At 41.3% G+C, this 13,697-nt stretch overlaps 2 protein-coding genes across 2 annotated transcripts in view; one reads left to right on the top strand and one right to left on the bottom strand.

The window, feature by feature from the left end:
• LOC144086399 (uncharacterized) overlaps positions 1–5,694 on the bottom strand; it is a 26,176-nt gene extending 20,482 nt beyond the window's left edge. Inside the window, exons 1-2 of the mRNA XM_077616367.1 lie at positions 2,838–5,694; positions 123–189 (exon numbers count right to left, since the gene is read on the bottom strand). The gene's annotated coding sequence lies outside the window, so the exon portion shown is untranslated. The remainder of the gene's footprint in view (positions 1–122; positions 190–2,837) is intronic.
• Positions 1–13,697, top strand: part of LOC144086398 (uncharacterized) — an 18,109-nt gene extending 4,412 nt beyond the window's left edge. Inside the window, exons 9-52 of the mRNA XM_077616366.1 lie at positions 141–209; positions 294–356; positions 420–455; positions 527–568; positions 630–710; positions 792–845; positions 1,216–1,281; positions 1,771–1,815; positions 1,879–1,932; positions 2,019–2,066; positions 2,474–2,561; positions 2,643–2,678; positions 2,860–3,030; positions 3,458–3,547; positions 3,759–3,845; positions 4,122–4,192; positions 4,276–4,464; positions 4,572–4,734; positions 4,823–4,912; positions 4,996–5,103; positions 5,197–5,291; positions 7,033–7,183; positions 7,273–7,386; positions 7,522–7,686; positions 7,818–7,904; positions 8,211–8,351; positions 8,503–8,601; positions 8,681–8,773; positions 8,886–9,025; positions 9,108–9,234; positions 9,332–9,412; positions 9,505–9,603; positions 9,736–9,783; positions 9,978–10,160; positions 10,249–10,379; positions 10,598–10,670; positions 10,733–10,807; positions 10,862–10,987; positions 11,075–11,170; positions 11,455–11,664; positions 11,741–11,918; positions 12,020–12,134; positions 12,226–12,395; positions 12,480–13,697. Coding sequence (XP_077472492.1) covers positions 141–209; positions 294–356; positions 420–455; positions 527–568; positions 630–710; positions 792–845; positions 1,216–1,281; positions 1,771–1,815; positions 1,879–1,932; positions 2,019–2,066; positions 2,474–2,561; positions 2,643–2,678; positions 2,860–3,030; positions 3,458–3,547; positions 3,759–3,845; positions 4,122–4,192; positions 4,276–4,464; positions 4,572–4,734; positions 4,823–4,912; positions 4,996–5,103; positions 5,197–5,291; positions 7,033–7,183; positions 7,273–7,386; positions 7,522–7,686; positions 7,818–7,904; positions 8,211–8,351; positions 8,503–8,601; positions 8,681–8,773; positions 8,886–9,025; positions 9,108–9,234; positions 9,332–9,412; positions 9,505–9,603; positions 9,736–9,783; positions 9,978–10,160; positions 10,249–10,379; positions 10,598–10,670; positions 10,733–10,807; positions 10,862–10,987; positions 11,075–11,170; positions 11,455–11,664; positions 11,741–11,918; positions 12,020–12,134; positions 12,226–12,395; positions 12,480–12,558 — 4,527 coding nt within the window. The 3' untranslated portion in view covers positions 12,559–13,697. The remainder of the gene's footprint in view (positions 1–140; positions 210–293; positions 357–419; positions 456–526; positions 569–629; positions 711–791; positions 846–1,215; positions 1,282–1,770; positions 1,816–1,878; positions 1,933–2,018; positions 2,067–2,473; positions 2,562–2,642; positions 2,679–2,859; positions 3,031–3,457; positions 3,548–3,758; positions 3,846–4,121; positions 4,193–4,275; positions 4,465–4,571; positions 4,735–4,822; positions 4,913–4,995; positions 5,104–5,196; positions 5,292–7,032; positions 7,184–7,272; positions 7,387–7,521; positions 7,687–7,817; positions 7,905–8,210; positions 8,352–8,502; positions 8,602–8,680; positions 8,774–8,885; positions 9,026–9,107; positions 9,235–9,331; positions 9,413–9,504; positions 9,604–9,735; positions 9,784–9,977; positions 10,161–10,248; positions 10,380–10,597; positions 10,671–10,732; positions 10,808–10,861; positions 10,988–11,074; positions 11,171–11,454; positions 11,665–11,740; positions 11,919–12,019; positions 12,135–12,225; positions 12,396–12,479) is intronic.

Genomic DNA, 13,697 nt, shown 5'->3' with positions numbered 1-13,697 from the left:
GTTGTGCTGTTTTCTAAAGTTGGTCATCCATTTTGAGGAGTCTAATTTAAAGTTGCCTAAAAGTGTTTTCATTTATATCCTGAAATGATCTCCAAGGTATGGGTCAGAATTATTAAACATACCTTTGGGCCTTTCTGCAGGGTCAGTCTTTAGAATCAGTGGGTCCAATTCCAGGACCACCTGGACTTCCTGGGAATACAGGGCAGCCGGTAAATGTTGCAATATGGAACAATTTGATACTGCATAACTGTGTGTATCTTTACGCTGGCAATACATGTTTCATGGTATCTCAGGGAGATCCAGGTTTCCGTGGCTCTCCTGGGCCAACTGGCGAACCGGGACTAAATGGCCGGGATGTGAGTAAGATAGTTAGTACATGGTTCTGTATTAAAAGATGAAGTAATAATCATTTATGACAGGGGTTTCCTGGCCCTGCTGGGATGCCAGGATCAAAGGTAATATCAAATAATTTTGCCCACAAAAATTGTTTATGCAATGAATATTGATATTTTTAAACTATTTTTAGGGCCAAGGGGGAATCGGTATTCCTGGACCAGCAGGACTAAAGGCAAGAGATTTTTAAATACACAGTTGTAATCATTAGAAATGAACAATGACTTTACATTTAGGGAAGACGAGGACCTAAAGGTCCACCTGGACCACCAGGTCGGGTAATAAAGGAGTACATCATAGATGGTGAAGTGTTAAAGGTACAAAAGCAAAATTCTTTAGATTATTTTTGGCTTTTGTGACATAAGTAATAAGATTCATGAATGTGTTTCGATTGGTAGGGTCCAAAAGGGGACCCGGGCGATAATGGACAAAAAGGCTGTAAGGGTTCTCCAGTAAGTTCAACCTCACTTCTTATCTGCACAATATTTTACCAGCAATAACTAAATAGCAATTGAAGAAGTTTAAGGGAAAATATACAAGAATAGATTTTTTTTTACAATATAACTGCATAAGAATATAAACAATACTTTCTAAAATAACCATCAAAATTTGTCTTCAATCTTATGCCTGTGAAATTAATTATTCTTCATGTTCATCAACCTCAATATTTTTACCAGAATATTTTACACTAGTTTTTAATCATCATTATATAATTGTTGGTATTTAAAAACAGAAAATGAAACAACAAAAATATATGTACTATACACAAAAAATCTCCATTATTAGAATTAAGATTGAATGTCAACACTTTTGTCTCTTCAGGGAGACCCTGGCTATGGTTACTCCATAAAAGGAGAAAAGGGAGAAAAAGGACAAATTGGTCCTGATGTAAGTATATAGTTATGTCCATACAGTGTATTTCATCTTTTTCTTCAGAATTTAGAGGAGACCATATTTTTCGGACTGCAGAGGGCAGTATAAATGGGCACCTAAGAGTCCTAAGAATTTCATTTAAAGTGTCACGTGTCATTGACCGCACCATCAGATTAAAAATATTGTTACTAAAAATGCATCATCCTTGAAGGTCGCCATTTTTGCCAAATGAACCAAGAATGTGTCGCCGTAAAATTGCAGAGTCTGCGCTCCTCAGGCAAACTCGAGTGAATAATGCAAAAGAGGTCCTCCTCAGTCACAAGCGTTTATTGCTTTTATGATGATTGGCATGTAATGCATCCAGGCCAAAAAGAACTTTGATGGGGAAATAAATGAACATTCAGGCCGGCGGCAACATCGTGTCGACTTTTCTTTTTGTAGCATACACAAGCTTGATTGAATGTGTGGACCCAATGTCCTTACTTCACTTAATTGTCCTTTCAGGGAAAGATGGGGAAGGATGGTGATCGCGGACAAAATGGATTTACGGTAAGGATGCTATTTGCACACGGTGGTGTTTTTGAGCTGATTATAACATATTGTTCTATTTAGGGAAGGCCTGGTCCTAAAGGAGGTCCAGGATATCCAGGAACAATAGGAGGCCAGGTCTCAAATCACTTACACACTATTGGAGTTTGAAAATGTTTTCCCATGTTTCACTAAATGTTACAACCATATGCTCTGTTTTTTAGGGTGAAAAGGGAGATAGCGGTCTTCCTGGTCTACCCGGGGAAACAAAGGTAATCCAAAAATTCAAATTCCATTTTTTTTGCTGTAAATTCAACACTTTCATCAAGTTCTATACTTCACCAAAGTTACGGTTTCCAGTTACGAGCAGTGCTGGGTTTGTGCCAAGCATATTTTTGGGAATTATCACCTAAAATTTCAACCCGACAGTGTTAGGAAATCAGGGTTGGGTGAAGTCAGTGTTGAATTTTTGTCTACATTTCCACAAAGTACAGTATGTCTGGAGAAAAACAAAAACTATGGTTTTCCTTTGCTGCCTTGTAAAGGTAAAAGTAATTATGAGTAGTTTGGAATACCAGTGTTCGTGATTATTTTAGTGTCCTTTTTAAATTTGATAAAGGACAAATAAGAGCTTTTTTCCTGCAAAGCAATATGATTTGGAACAATTATTTGTTTGCAGATCGTGCCACCTGATGAAGTGTTGCTGGTCAAAGGATATAATGGTGAACCTGGTAATCCAGGTCGATCTGGCTTTCCTGGTCGCCAAGGTGAATACAATTAAAGCGGCAAAAGGCAAACTTACTATGGAAGTCGAAAAAAAAAAACTATTTATGACTTCTTATTTTCAGGTGGTGTGGGATTTCCTGGACCTCGAGGACCGCCAGGTGTTGTACCAATCTACTGAGTTAGAAAGATTGGCCTAAAGTATTGGGACAACTAGCTTATCGATATGAAAATAATAATAATACCGTCAAGTTGCATCCAGACGCTGTGTTCCAAGACTTTTGGCAATCCATATGTATACTTAAACATTTCAAAATTACCTCTCGCTCAATGTACGTGCAGGGGATTCATCTGATACACAAGGGCCACGGGGTCCTCATGGGTATGAAGGTCCTAAAGGAGATCCTGGCGAACCGGGTGGTTTTTTTCCGGGACATCCTGGTCCAGAAGGAGATCCTGGTGATCAGGGACCTCCGGGAGATCAAGGTCCACCTGGACCTCCCGAAGAAAAAGGTTAATTGTAACGGTTTTCCAAAAATGTTCTGTTAACCTAAGTCTAACTCTGACAAATGTTAATATCTGATCTATCTTTATTTATGTACACACTAATCATAAAATGTATGGGAAAGTCAGAAATTGGAGAATTGAACCAAAGATTTGCAACTTTTCAGGGTGAAATATGACCTTATACAAATGTTTAAATGTTACGGTTATGAGAACAGAGGAAAAGTATAACAAAATCAAATATTTAAATTGTATAATGGCATGTATCTACATTGTCAGTAGATTGCTTTTAGAGCGCGAGTTGATTGCGTCCCATAGCATTTTTTGCAAATTCATGTTGTTCTAATTGAACTTAAGAAAACAGAAAAGTGTCATTAATAATTGATATTATGTGTCATTATACCCACATGTTAAGATATTTTGTTGTTACTTCTAGGCAAGGAAATAGTTAGAGGTGAACCAGGAATGAAGGGTGGCAGGGGCAACGCCGGACTTAAAGGATATGAAGGCAGTTATGGAATGAAAGGTAGGGAAAAGCATATTATCTTATCATTGAGTCTTTATGTCCAATCTCAATATGTTGAATTGCTTTGTTGATAGTCCCGAGCACCATTCGGCAGGTTGTACATCAGAACAACCAAATTGATGAAAGTCTGACTTACAATTTGCATTAAATTAAACATGACATAATAATAATGAGAAAAAAAATTGAAAAATTACTGTTTCTGATTTTACAGGGGAAAAGGGCGAACCTTGCTATGACTGTAAAAAAGGCAAAGGCGAACCAGGACCCCCAGGTCCACGTGGTCCACAAGGAGCACCAGGTAAAAATACCCCTAATAATTTTGTTCATATCAACTTTTGAATTTATATTACTTTTGAATTGTTTTGACCACACCAACTGTTGCAGTGGAATTGTCGTTGGGTTGATATAATGGAGTAGCTGAACCTGTTTTACTAAATCATGCACACCAATTTGTCTTGATGGTTTGTTAACAATCAATCAAGTGATGATAGTTATTAACTACAACCAATATAATGTATTCAATAGTATCCTACACTATGTACACCTTTGACTAGACTGTACACTTGTCGTTCAGGATATAATCAAGGACCAGGAGCTCGAGGTGACCCAGGTTTTCCGGGAATTCCAGGCTTGCCCGGATTACCGGTTAGAAAAGTTGCATCTAATATTTAAACAAAAAAAATTCAGAATATTGTTTTCCTCAATGTTTTTTTTGTTGCTCTACCAAGGGTCATACTGGTAAACCAGGTGTTAGGGGCATCCCTGGGCAAAAGGGAGACTCATATTTTGATAGGAGACCAGGAATAAAAGGGGAGAAAGGAGACACGGGCTATCCTGGGACGCCTGGAATAGATGGCTACCCTGGGTCTCCGGGATTGAAAGGTCGCAAAGGTGTTCAAGGCCCTCGTGGGGATTCGGTGAGAGTGTCTTGATCTGGATCTCTTCAATTGTTCAATAAATTTGCATTTTTCAACTGTTTGGGTAAGTAAAATGCTTTGAATAAATGTCTTGATCTAAACTTTAGTATAGTGAAGACGGAGAGAAAGGCTTTCCAGGTCCAAAAGGACGTTCGGGCGAACCAGGACCACAAGGTTACCCTGGGGAAGTGGGATATGGGCTACAGGGACTCCCAGGAAGTAAGGGGAATTTGGGCGTGCCTGGCTTCCCTGGGACACCTGGAACTCCAGGTGAATAAATATATTACAAGAATCCATAAAACTGAGAGACTGAGAGCCAGAAAATGTGTTACCTCTCTTCTCTTATCTTACTATGTAGGCCGGAAAGGAGAACCAGCCCACATAGAGGCAAAAGGTTATCCTGGACCACCTGGGTTTAAAGGTCAACCTGGATTTCCAGGAAGGAAAGGTAAAATGCATGAATGAATCCAAAAATACACATCATTTCATAGGCGTATCATTCACACTGATCCAAAATAAACACATTTCTAGGAGTTTCAGGAGTTCCAGGTTTCTTAGGCAGACCAGGATTCCAAGGACAGAAAGGAGAACATGGTGACACCTTTCGTCCTGGATCACCAGGGTTCCCAGGAGAAAAAGGTTGTTAATAAACAGCCAAAGTAGTCAGATTCAACTTCATATTTACGTTTTATGTTGCATCAGTATTTATATTCCAATTTATGTGTTTTTCAGGGGAAATGGGGCTGCCCGGAAGACCAGGTATACCTGGGATTGGTCCTCCTGGACAACCAGGTCAACAAGGCTTTCCTGGATCTACAGGCAGAAAGGTCAGTTAATAAAAGCAATCGCAAATCTGAACAGATAATGTAATGTATGGAAGATGGATTGCGGCCCAATGACTAGTATTAATCACTAATCACTGATCTACAGTAGCTGCGGAACATTAGCAGGGTGCCAAATTATTTTGGATTTGTGTCAGCATATGCAAGGACTGCTGTGCAGTGAGCAGTGGGCTGTTGATTGACTTACGAAATGAGCAGAGTTTCTATAACGTGCTAAAAATATAAACAGCAATAGTTTAAGAATAATTTTACCAGTGTTCAGATTTTGAATTGCAGTATATAAAAGAAAGTAGTGGAAATATGAGTATATGTACTACTTCAAGTGATTCCATGAAAACAGGAGAAAGACTTGTTTAAGTTTAAAAAAGGTTGAGAGCCCTTTATCGTGTAAACCAGGGGTCTCGAACTCAATTTACCTGGGGGCCGCTAGAGGCCGAGTCTGGGTGAGACTGGGCCGCATCAGGATTTCCACAAGAAAAGCACTGATAAAACATTCAGTTCTATGCTGAGAGCAGCGGAGGAGTGTGCGCGCCGAGCGGAGTGATCGGCCTCACGGCTTCTCCTCCGCCCAGCTGATTGGAGGAATGAATGAGTGAGTGAGCGAGGCACTGGACAGCCCGGCCGATGTCCCGCCCTCCAGAGCCGTATACCTCACCGTGATTGGTTCATTCAGCTCCGAACCAAAGTTCCCTCTAATTTTTTGTTGGTCTGAGCAGAAAGACAACCTCCCTGAGCGCACTGAGTACCAGTGTGAGCGACATCATCGGTCCTCGGATGATTCGCCTAAAGACGTTTCGCCGACGGACGTTTGACAGACGGGCAGGTCGCCGAATGGACGTTCCACCGAACGTTCATTCGGCCGAACGGAGGTTTTGCCGAAACGGGATTCGAACGCTCGCCCCGCCGGATCGTGTGTGTACAAGTTTTTCAACCTCGGCCCGCGGGCCATATACGGTCCGTTAGGATTTTTAATCCGGCCCGCCGCCGGTGTTGTCCAAATTATAGTAAAAATCAATGTTCGTCTACCATCAATGGCAGTCCGGGAATAAGCACTCTTGGGCAGGCAGATGTAGCAGAACCGAGCCGTAAAATGACAGCAATCGGGTCAAATCCATCCTAAAACAGCATTTAACGATTAAATACAAATACTGGATGATATCGCGATGGAGGCAAAAAAACGTCTATAGACGTCCATTCGCCAAACGGCTCAAAATGCTCTCAAATTCGGTCAAATCCAGCTGAAAACAGCGTTTAATGATTAAATACAAATACTAGTATTTGTATTTAATCATTAAACTAACAAATACTAGTACGACCTGTCCGTCTGTCAAACGTCCGTCGGCGAAACATCTTTAGGCGAATCATCCGGTCACAACATCATCATTGCTCGCTATCGGCACACCAGTATCACACCTGCCACAAGCAGGTGCATGTCAATGTTCCCTCTAATTTTTCATGTAAAACATGCTGTAAAACAAGAAAAACATGAGTGGACAGAGCTACTGCCACTGGCTGCCACTTAAACGGCGCCATCATGGGGAAAGAGGTAAAAAAAAAAAAAAAAAAAAAAATTAAAAAAAAAAAAAATCGATCTTTCATATTAAGACGGGGGCCGCAAATTATCGTCCCGCGGGCCGCAGTTGGCCCGCGGGCCGCAAGTTTGAGACCCCTGGTGTAAACCCTTGGAAATGTCAAGTTCTACAGCTTTTCTGTTCATCATGTTCAGGGTGATGGTGGCCATGGACATCCAGGACCGAAAGGCCTACCTGGCCTTCATGGGAAAGATGGAGCTCAAGGACCTGAAGGAGATCCCGGAGTGCCTGGCTCACCGGGAGGCCCGGGGTTGCCGGGAAATCCGGGGTCTCCAGGAGAAAAAGGTTCTCATTGATAACTACGATAATGAAAAGGAAAAAAAATGCTAACACAATCCTATAGACTGTATCAACTGCTTCCATCTCATGTTCAGGAACTAAAGGGGAAATCGGTCCACCAGGACCATTGGGTCTCAAAGGCTCATGTACTGATGCTCTACGTGGACTACCAGGACTACCAGGACCAGATGGCAAACCAGGACTACCAGGTAAGTGACATTTGTAAAATATAAGCAAACACGAAGAGGACATGAAATGCTGGTTTTATTACTTTTATATGTTTACCATAATTTTGTGTCCACTTACCACCATTGTGCTCAGTCACTTCATTTAACTTGTCCCAGGACCCTATGGGCTGACAGGTGAAAAGGGAAATAGAGGATTCCCTGGGTTTGGTAAACCTGGCCCTCCAGGTGAGCCTGGTTTTCCCGGCCGCACAGTACCAGGTCCCCATGGGGCGAATGGACCAAAAGGAATAAAGGGGCACAATGGGCTACCGGGCACCCAAGGTACGATGGTACTTCACATAGGGATTTCCTGATCATACACAGGAAATCCCTAGTTTTACATTTACATTGACAACATTAAGTGCTGTAAAAAACTAGTTTGGCTAATCATTATATCTTTTGGGTTTTCTCAGGAATAAGAGGAGACCCTGGACCAGATGGATTACCAGGATTTGGACCACCAGGATTGCCTGGAATTATAGGACCACCAGGGAGAATTGGTATGACAGAAATTCCCACAAATCACTTCACACAAAGTCCAACTTGGCTTTTTTTGGTTAAATTATTTTCAGTCAGTGATTGTGTACTTGTGAGTGTATGAATGTGCCCCTTGGTGGACTGGTAACTTGCTGGGATAGGCTTCAGCTCACCTTCAACACTGTACTGGATGACAATGAGAAAAAAAGGGCTAATACATTAATATAATTTAAATCCATCTGTCGACCGCTACAAGTTTATACTGCCAGTAAATGTATAGTTTACATTTTCTTTAAGTTCTATAATCCTTTTTCAAAAATTGTTTACAGGTGATCCTGGCCGTGATGGAAATAATGGTTACCGTGGTCCACCGGGAGAGACTGGGGAGCCAGGACCAAAGGGTCCCCCAGGGCATACATCTCCAATACCTATAGTAATTGATGGCCCCCCAGGAGACTCTGGTCCAAAAGGTGATTTAAGTTACCAATAAATTAGTGGATATATTTTGTAACATTTAGGTTAATATGTATGTGTCATTTTTGATCATTTAAACAAAGCACATGTTTTTAGTACTTTATGTTGTGTTTTTTTTAATTTGCAAATTTAATTGGACAATATCAGGTCACCCTGGCCCTGCTGGTCCCTGGGGAGATACCGGAAGGATTGGAGCAAAAGGACTTGGGGGAAGTAGGGGAGCATCAGGGAGGCCTGGGAAAACAGGTATATACTTTTTTTTCTTATGGATTAAGACAAACGTGATTTCAAAACAAGTTTTGAAAACGCTATATGTTCTGTCCAGGTCCCCCAGGGGACCCAGGTTTTCCATCATACTCGAAAGGAGGCCGAGGATCTTTTGGGAGTCCAGGTGATCCAGGAAAACCAGGCAATCCTGGTAAGTATAATACTACTCTCATTTAATAGCTAATCTGGTACACCTAATAGATTAATTTTCTATAAGTTTCCCAATTTGAATCGCTGCTGATGTTAATATCATGTTTACATAGGGTCAAAAGGACCAAAAGGGGACCAGGGAATCCCTGGCCCCCCTGGGGGAGATGGGACATCGGGTGCAAGAGGTTACAAAGGAGAAAAAGGAGAACCAAACTATCACGGATATGGCCCACTTGGTCCAATTGGACAAAAGGTGAGAAAATAAGTAACTTGACTATTTACATTGAATCAAATGCACGTGTCAAAAAGAAATAATAGATGTTCATTGTTTTCAGGGAGAACCAGGATTGAGCAGCACACACATAATGAAGGGTCAAAAAGGAGAGCCTGGTATTGTTGGAGCTCTGGGTTTCCCAGGATCTCCTGGATTTAATGGAGAACCAGGACACACTGGCCAAAATGGTTTAAATCCTTAAGAATTAATTCTGAGAGCTTTCATGTCTTTGAATTACTAATAAAGACCTACATGTTTTTTATGCCTGTCCCAACACTACTTCAGGTTCACCTGGATATCAAGGACCAAAAGGGATAGATGGACCACAGGGAATCAAAGGACATAGAGGACCATATGGCGCACCAGGCAATCTCTATGGAAATATCTTAATAATGAAGAATATCACAGTAAGCAGGTCTGTATTACATTAGTTATCTTGTGTGTTTTCTGTTTATCAGGTAACCCGGGAACGCAAGGTGGGATTGGTTCTCCAGGTCCCAAAGGCAACCAAGGACAAGATGGGTACCCAGGACCACCAGGCCAAAAAGGAGAGACAAGTGAGAGATTCCCTAAATTGTGTCTATTGCAAAAATAAAGTTGTAATTTTAAACAAAGACATTTGAAATGGCAAGTTGTTGTTTCCATCACTGAGATGCCATTCAAATGTTCCCATTTCTCTTTATATATAGCTGGGATTGTGGGACCACCTGGTCCGCGTGGTTTCCCGGGTCAACCAGGTGAGTCTAAACTTCTCTGATGTGATGATATCAATAATTTGAAAATATTCTGAATTAAAATTGGTTGGAATACACTTAAAATAGCATTATACATCCATGCGGGCTATTTGGGGGGGAAAAAAATAAAAAAATGATACAGCTTGTCAGTTCACAAGTGAAAGCTGAATTCCCCAAATCTTCTTCCTTTTCTGTAGGCCCACCTGGAAATCCTGGTTCCCCTGGCTCTCCTGGGTTTGGGCTGGGTGGATTAAGAGGAGACAGAGGACCTCCAGGACAACATGGGCTGCCTGGTCCCAGAGGACCAGAAGGAAGAGAAGGGCCATGTTTCCCTGGGGCAAAAGGAGATCCTGGATTTGATGGAGGCCCGGGAAATCCAGGTAGCACAATATTTATATTCAAACTAAGTAACTCAATTTGGTAATCCCACATCACAGGAATCATCAAACTCTGCTTTTGTTTTGTAAGGTTACCCTGGTCCTCCTGGACCTCCAGGTCCTTCAGTACCTGGAAGAAAAGGGAACAGAGGGGACCCTGGCCCTGCAGGAAGCCCAGGCTATACTGGACCCCACGGAGAGTCAGGAATTCCTGGTCCACCTGTGTGTTGACACTATTATGTTCCCTTTCTAACTGATAGCTGATTAAATACATTTTCACTATTGTAAGACTTGGCTTTGATAGGTTACATTTAACAAAAACATTATGCTATTTTTTTCATCTTCGTCATAAGTATATGTGATATAGGACCTCAGAATGTAGCATTTTTGTCTGTACAATACTGTATAATAAAAGTTTGTTGCCTGGTTTACTTCCTCAGGGTCAAGGAGGCCCACCTGGGAATCCAGGACAGATAGGTGATGCAGGTCCTCCTGGAAATTATGGGTACCCTGGTAAGCTTTCAACTGTACATTGTTTAAAAGAGTAGGCATGGTCTTAACTGACTTTTTTCCAGGTGAGAAGGGAGACTTTGGCTACCTACAGGGCCAACCTGGTCAACCTGGGAGAAGAGGTTTTCCAGGACAACCTGGTGAGTACACAATTTGTAAGACCAATTTTCTGAGTCTAATTTTTTTTTCTTCAGGCATCAAAGGTGAACCAGGGTATGGCAGGGTAATATATGAGCCAGGACCCCCAGGCCCTCCTGGTTCTCCTGGAAACCCCGGCTCCACTGGCAACCCTGGGCCAGCTGGACCAGGAGGCAAATCAGGTCTGAAGTTTTAAATGTATTAACTATAGTATATATCTAACATCCACAGTTTTAACACAAAACTGAAATTTAATGTAACGTTAAAAGGTCCCCCGGGTAACAAAGGAGCTCAAGGTCCCAGCCAAGTGGGACCACCTGGATTTCCTGGTGTCAAGGGAGACAAAGGAGCGTCAGGTTTGCCAGGTGAGAGCAAGAGTATGATTGTGGATCCAAATGGAATACTAACATTACCTCTTCTAACATAAGATAATTATATAAAAAATGAAATATTTAAATAAATATTCATTAACCAAAGTCCTTGATGAAGCCAAAAGAACATCACCAGCATTTATTGAATGTCTCTTTATTCCTTTATCAAGCTGCTGATCCACACAGGGGGATTGAGGCGGTGTTGGAGACTATGGACATGATAGAAAATAGATCTAAAGTGGACAGTTCTAATAATAGTTACATTTTCCTTTATTCAGGCCCCCTAGGAAGACATGGAGACCCAGGCAACAAGGGCAAAATAGGATTACCAGGGCCAAGTCATCACAGCTATGTGACCAGCTTCCTAATAGCACGACATAGTCAAAGTGCTCGTCTGCCTGATTGCCCTGAAGGCACCACCCTTCTTTACTATGGCTACTCTTTCCTCTTCATTAACGGAAATGAGCGGGCTCACGGTCAAGACCTTGGTAAGAGAACCTCTTCAATCTTCAGAGAATATACATATCCCAATGTATGTTGGACTTAAACATCGCTACCTCTCAGGCACCTCGGGAAGCTGTCTACCTCGATTTTCACCCATGCCCTTCCTCTTCTGTGACACGGAGTCAAACTGCCGTTACGCTTCTCGTAATGACTATTCCTACTGGCTATCCACTGAAGTGCCTATGCTTCCCTCCATGGTTGCCATTACAGGAGAGAGACTGTCCTCTCACATCAGCAGGTAGTAATGGGGAATTTTATTGATAAGTCATAAGGACCGGACAAGATCACTTTCTATCCGACAAAACGTACAAACTGAAGGTGTCTCTAATTTTGTTTTAGGTGCTCAGTATGTGAAACTACCTCTAATGTCATAGCAGTCCACAGTCAGACAACTCGGATACCAAACTGTCCACAAGACTGGGAGTCCCTCTGGAGTGGATATTCATTTGTCATGGTAAGAATACATTTGTAGGAGTGTTTTGATTTTTACTATACTCAATATACTCTGCAATGCTAAAGTGCCTTTTCAATCTTTATCCAACTAGCAAACAGGTGTTGGCGCAGAAGGCTCTTCCCAGCCACTGGTCTCTCCAGGATCGTGCCTTGAACATTTCCGGCAAGTGCCGTTCATAGAGTGTCATGGCAGGGGGACGTGCAACTACTACCCTGATTCATACAGCTACTGGCTGGCATCCGTCAATCCTGACATGTTCAGGTACATTTAGTAGGAATTGACTGTGGATCAAATTCTTACACTTTCCCTAATCTCTCTTGTTTGTGTATGTTTCTCCCTCTACAGTAAACCCATTTCTCAAACGGTGAAGGGGCCTTCTCAAGAAAACATTATCAGTCGTTGTCGGGTTTGCCGCAAACGATAGACACTTTAAAGTATCTGTGGATATCAGTCACTTTCTCTAAGTAAATCTCATGTTAAAAAAAATCATCACTAGAAAATTATTGTAAGGCTAAGCTAAATGTAAAAACGATTGAGTCTGTTATGAAATTTGAAAGAAAAACCTTTTGTATGATCATAGGTCCACAAAAATCCAAATCTTTCATGTTTGTTTGCATTCACAAGATCAAGTAAAATATCTGCATGAGGCCAATAAATCAATAATAATGTTGAAATAATGTTCAACTGAATGTTCTTGAGAACACACTTGACCAACCAATCATCATTGTGATTATGTGGCGTTTTCCTGTAACCAGTCTTAGTTTATCGTCCTTTTAATAAAAAGCAAGAATTACTCTTACGATAGCCAAATCTGTAGTGATGTGAATTTGATTTTGTAATAATCCAAGCGGTTGTGTTGAGGGTAGTAATGAATAAAATGATAAATCAAAACATTGTGTATGTACATTTTGCAATTTTGTACATTCTTCTAAAAGGAAATAAAAAGAAAGAAAATATTAAGAGCAATGTAATCAGCTGTCATTTAAAATGAATATGTCTGTAGTGGAAATGCATGCATTGCTATCTCAAATTGTGTTGACGTGGCAACGATGAGTCATTCAATGCAACCATCATAAAAGTCCATGTCATGTTTTTGAGTGGAAATTCTTACGTTGCTTATATCCTAACTTTGAGTCACTTGTGCCATTGCTTTTAAATATGTTTGTCTCACCAGTTTGCATGTTAAACTGTGCAGGGTTTTTTTCCAAATAGACCGCATGGATGATGTAATAATGTTTGTCTCCTTTTTCCATTCACATAAGACCAAAGAAGCAACACCTAGACATACATTGAATGGTGTTTGTCATCACTGTATTTCTGCTCTAGTCACTCAGAAAACTATCCAGAGCAATGCTCCCCCAAGGAGCAGTTTTTCAAGCCTTCTCGTCCATATCGGTCACCAAAATCAGTCAATGAAATCTCTCACCATAGTTTAGATGGGGGAAAAACACCATGCTCAAAATACAGTTGCCTTTTGGCACACATATTCAAAGCAATCGATTGGTGCCATTCTAAAAGCGAGGACATAAGAGAGTTGAATAAAAATGCTTTGTGTGGACTAAA

Source organism: Stigmatopora argus, chromosome 12 (assembly GCF_051989625.1).
Source record: "Stigmatopora argus isolate UIUO_Sarg chromosome 12, RoL_Sarg_1.0, whole genome shotgun sequence".
Taxonomy (NCBI): Eukaryota; Metazoa; Chordata; class Actinopteri; order Syngnathiformes; family Syngnathidae; genus Stigmatopora; species Stigmatopora argus.
The sequence above is the reverse complement of the archived record's forward strand: the minus strand, read 5'-3'. Positions and strand labels throughout refer to the sequence as shown.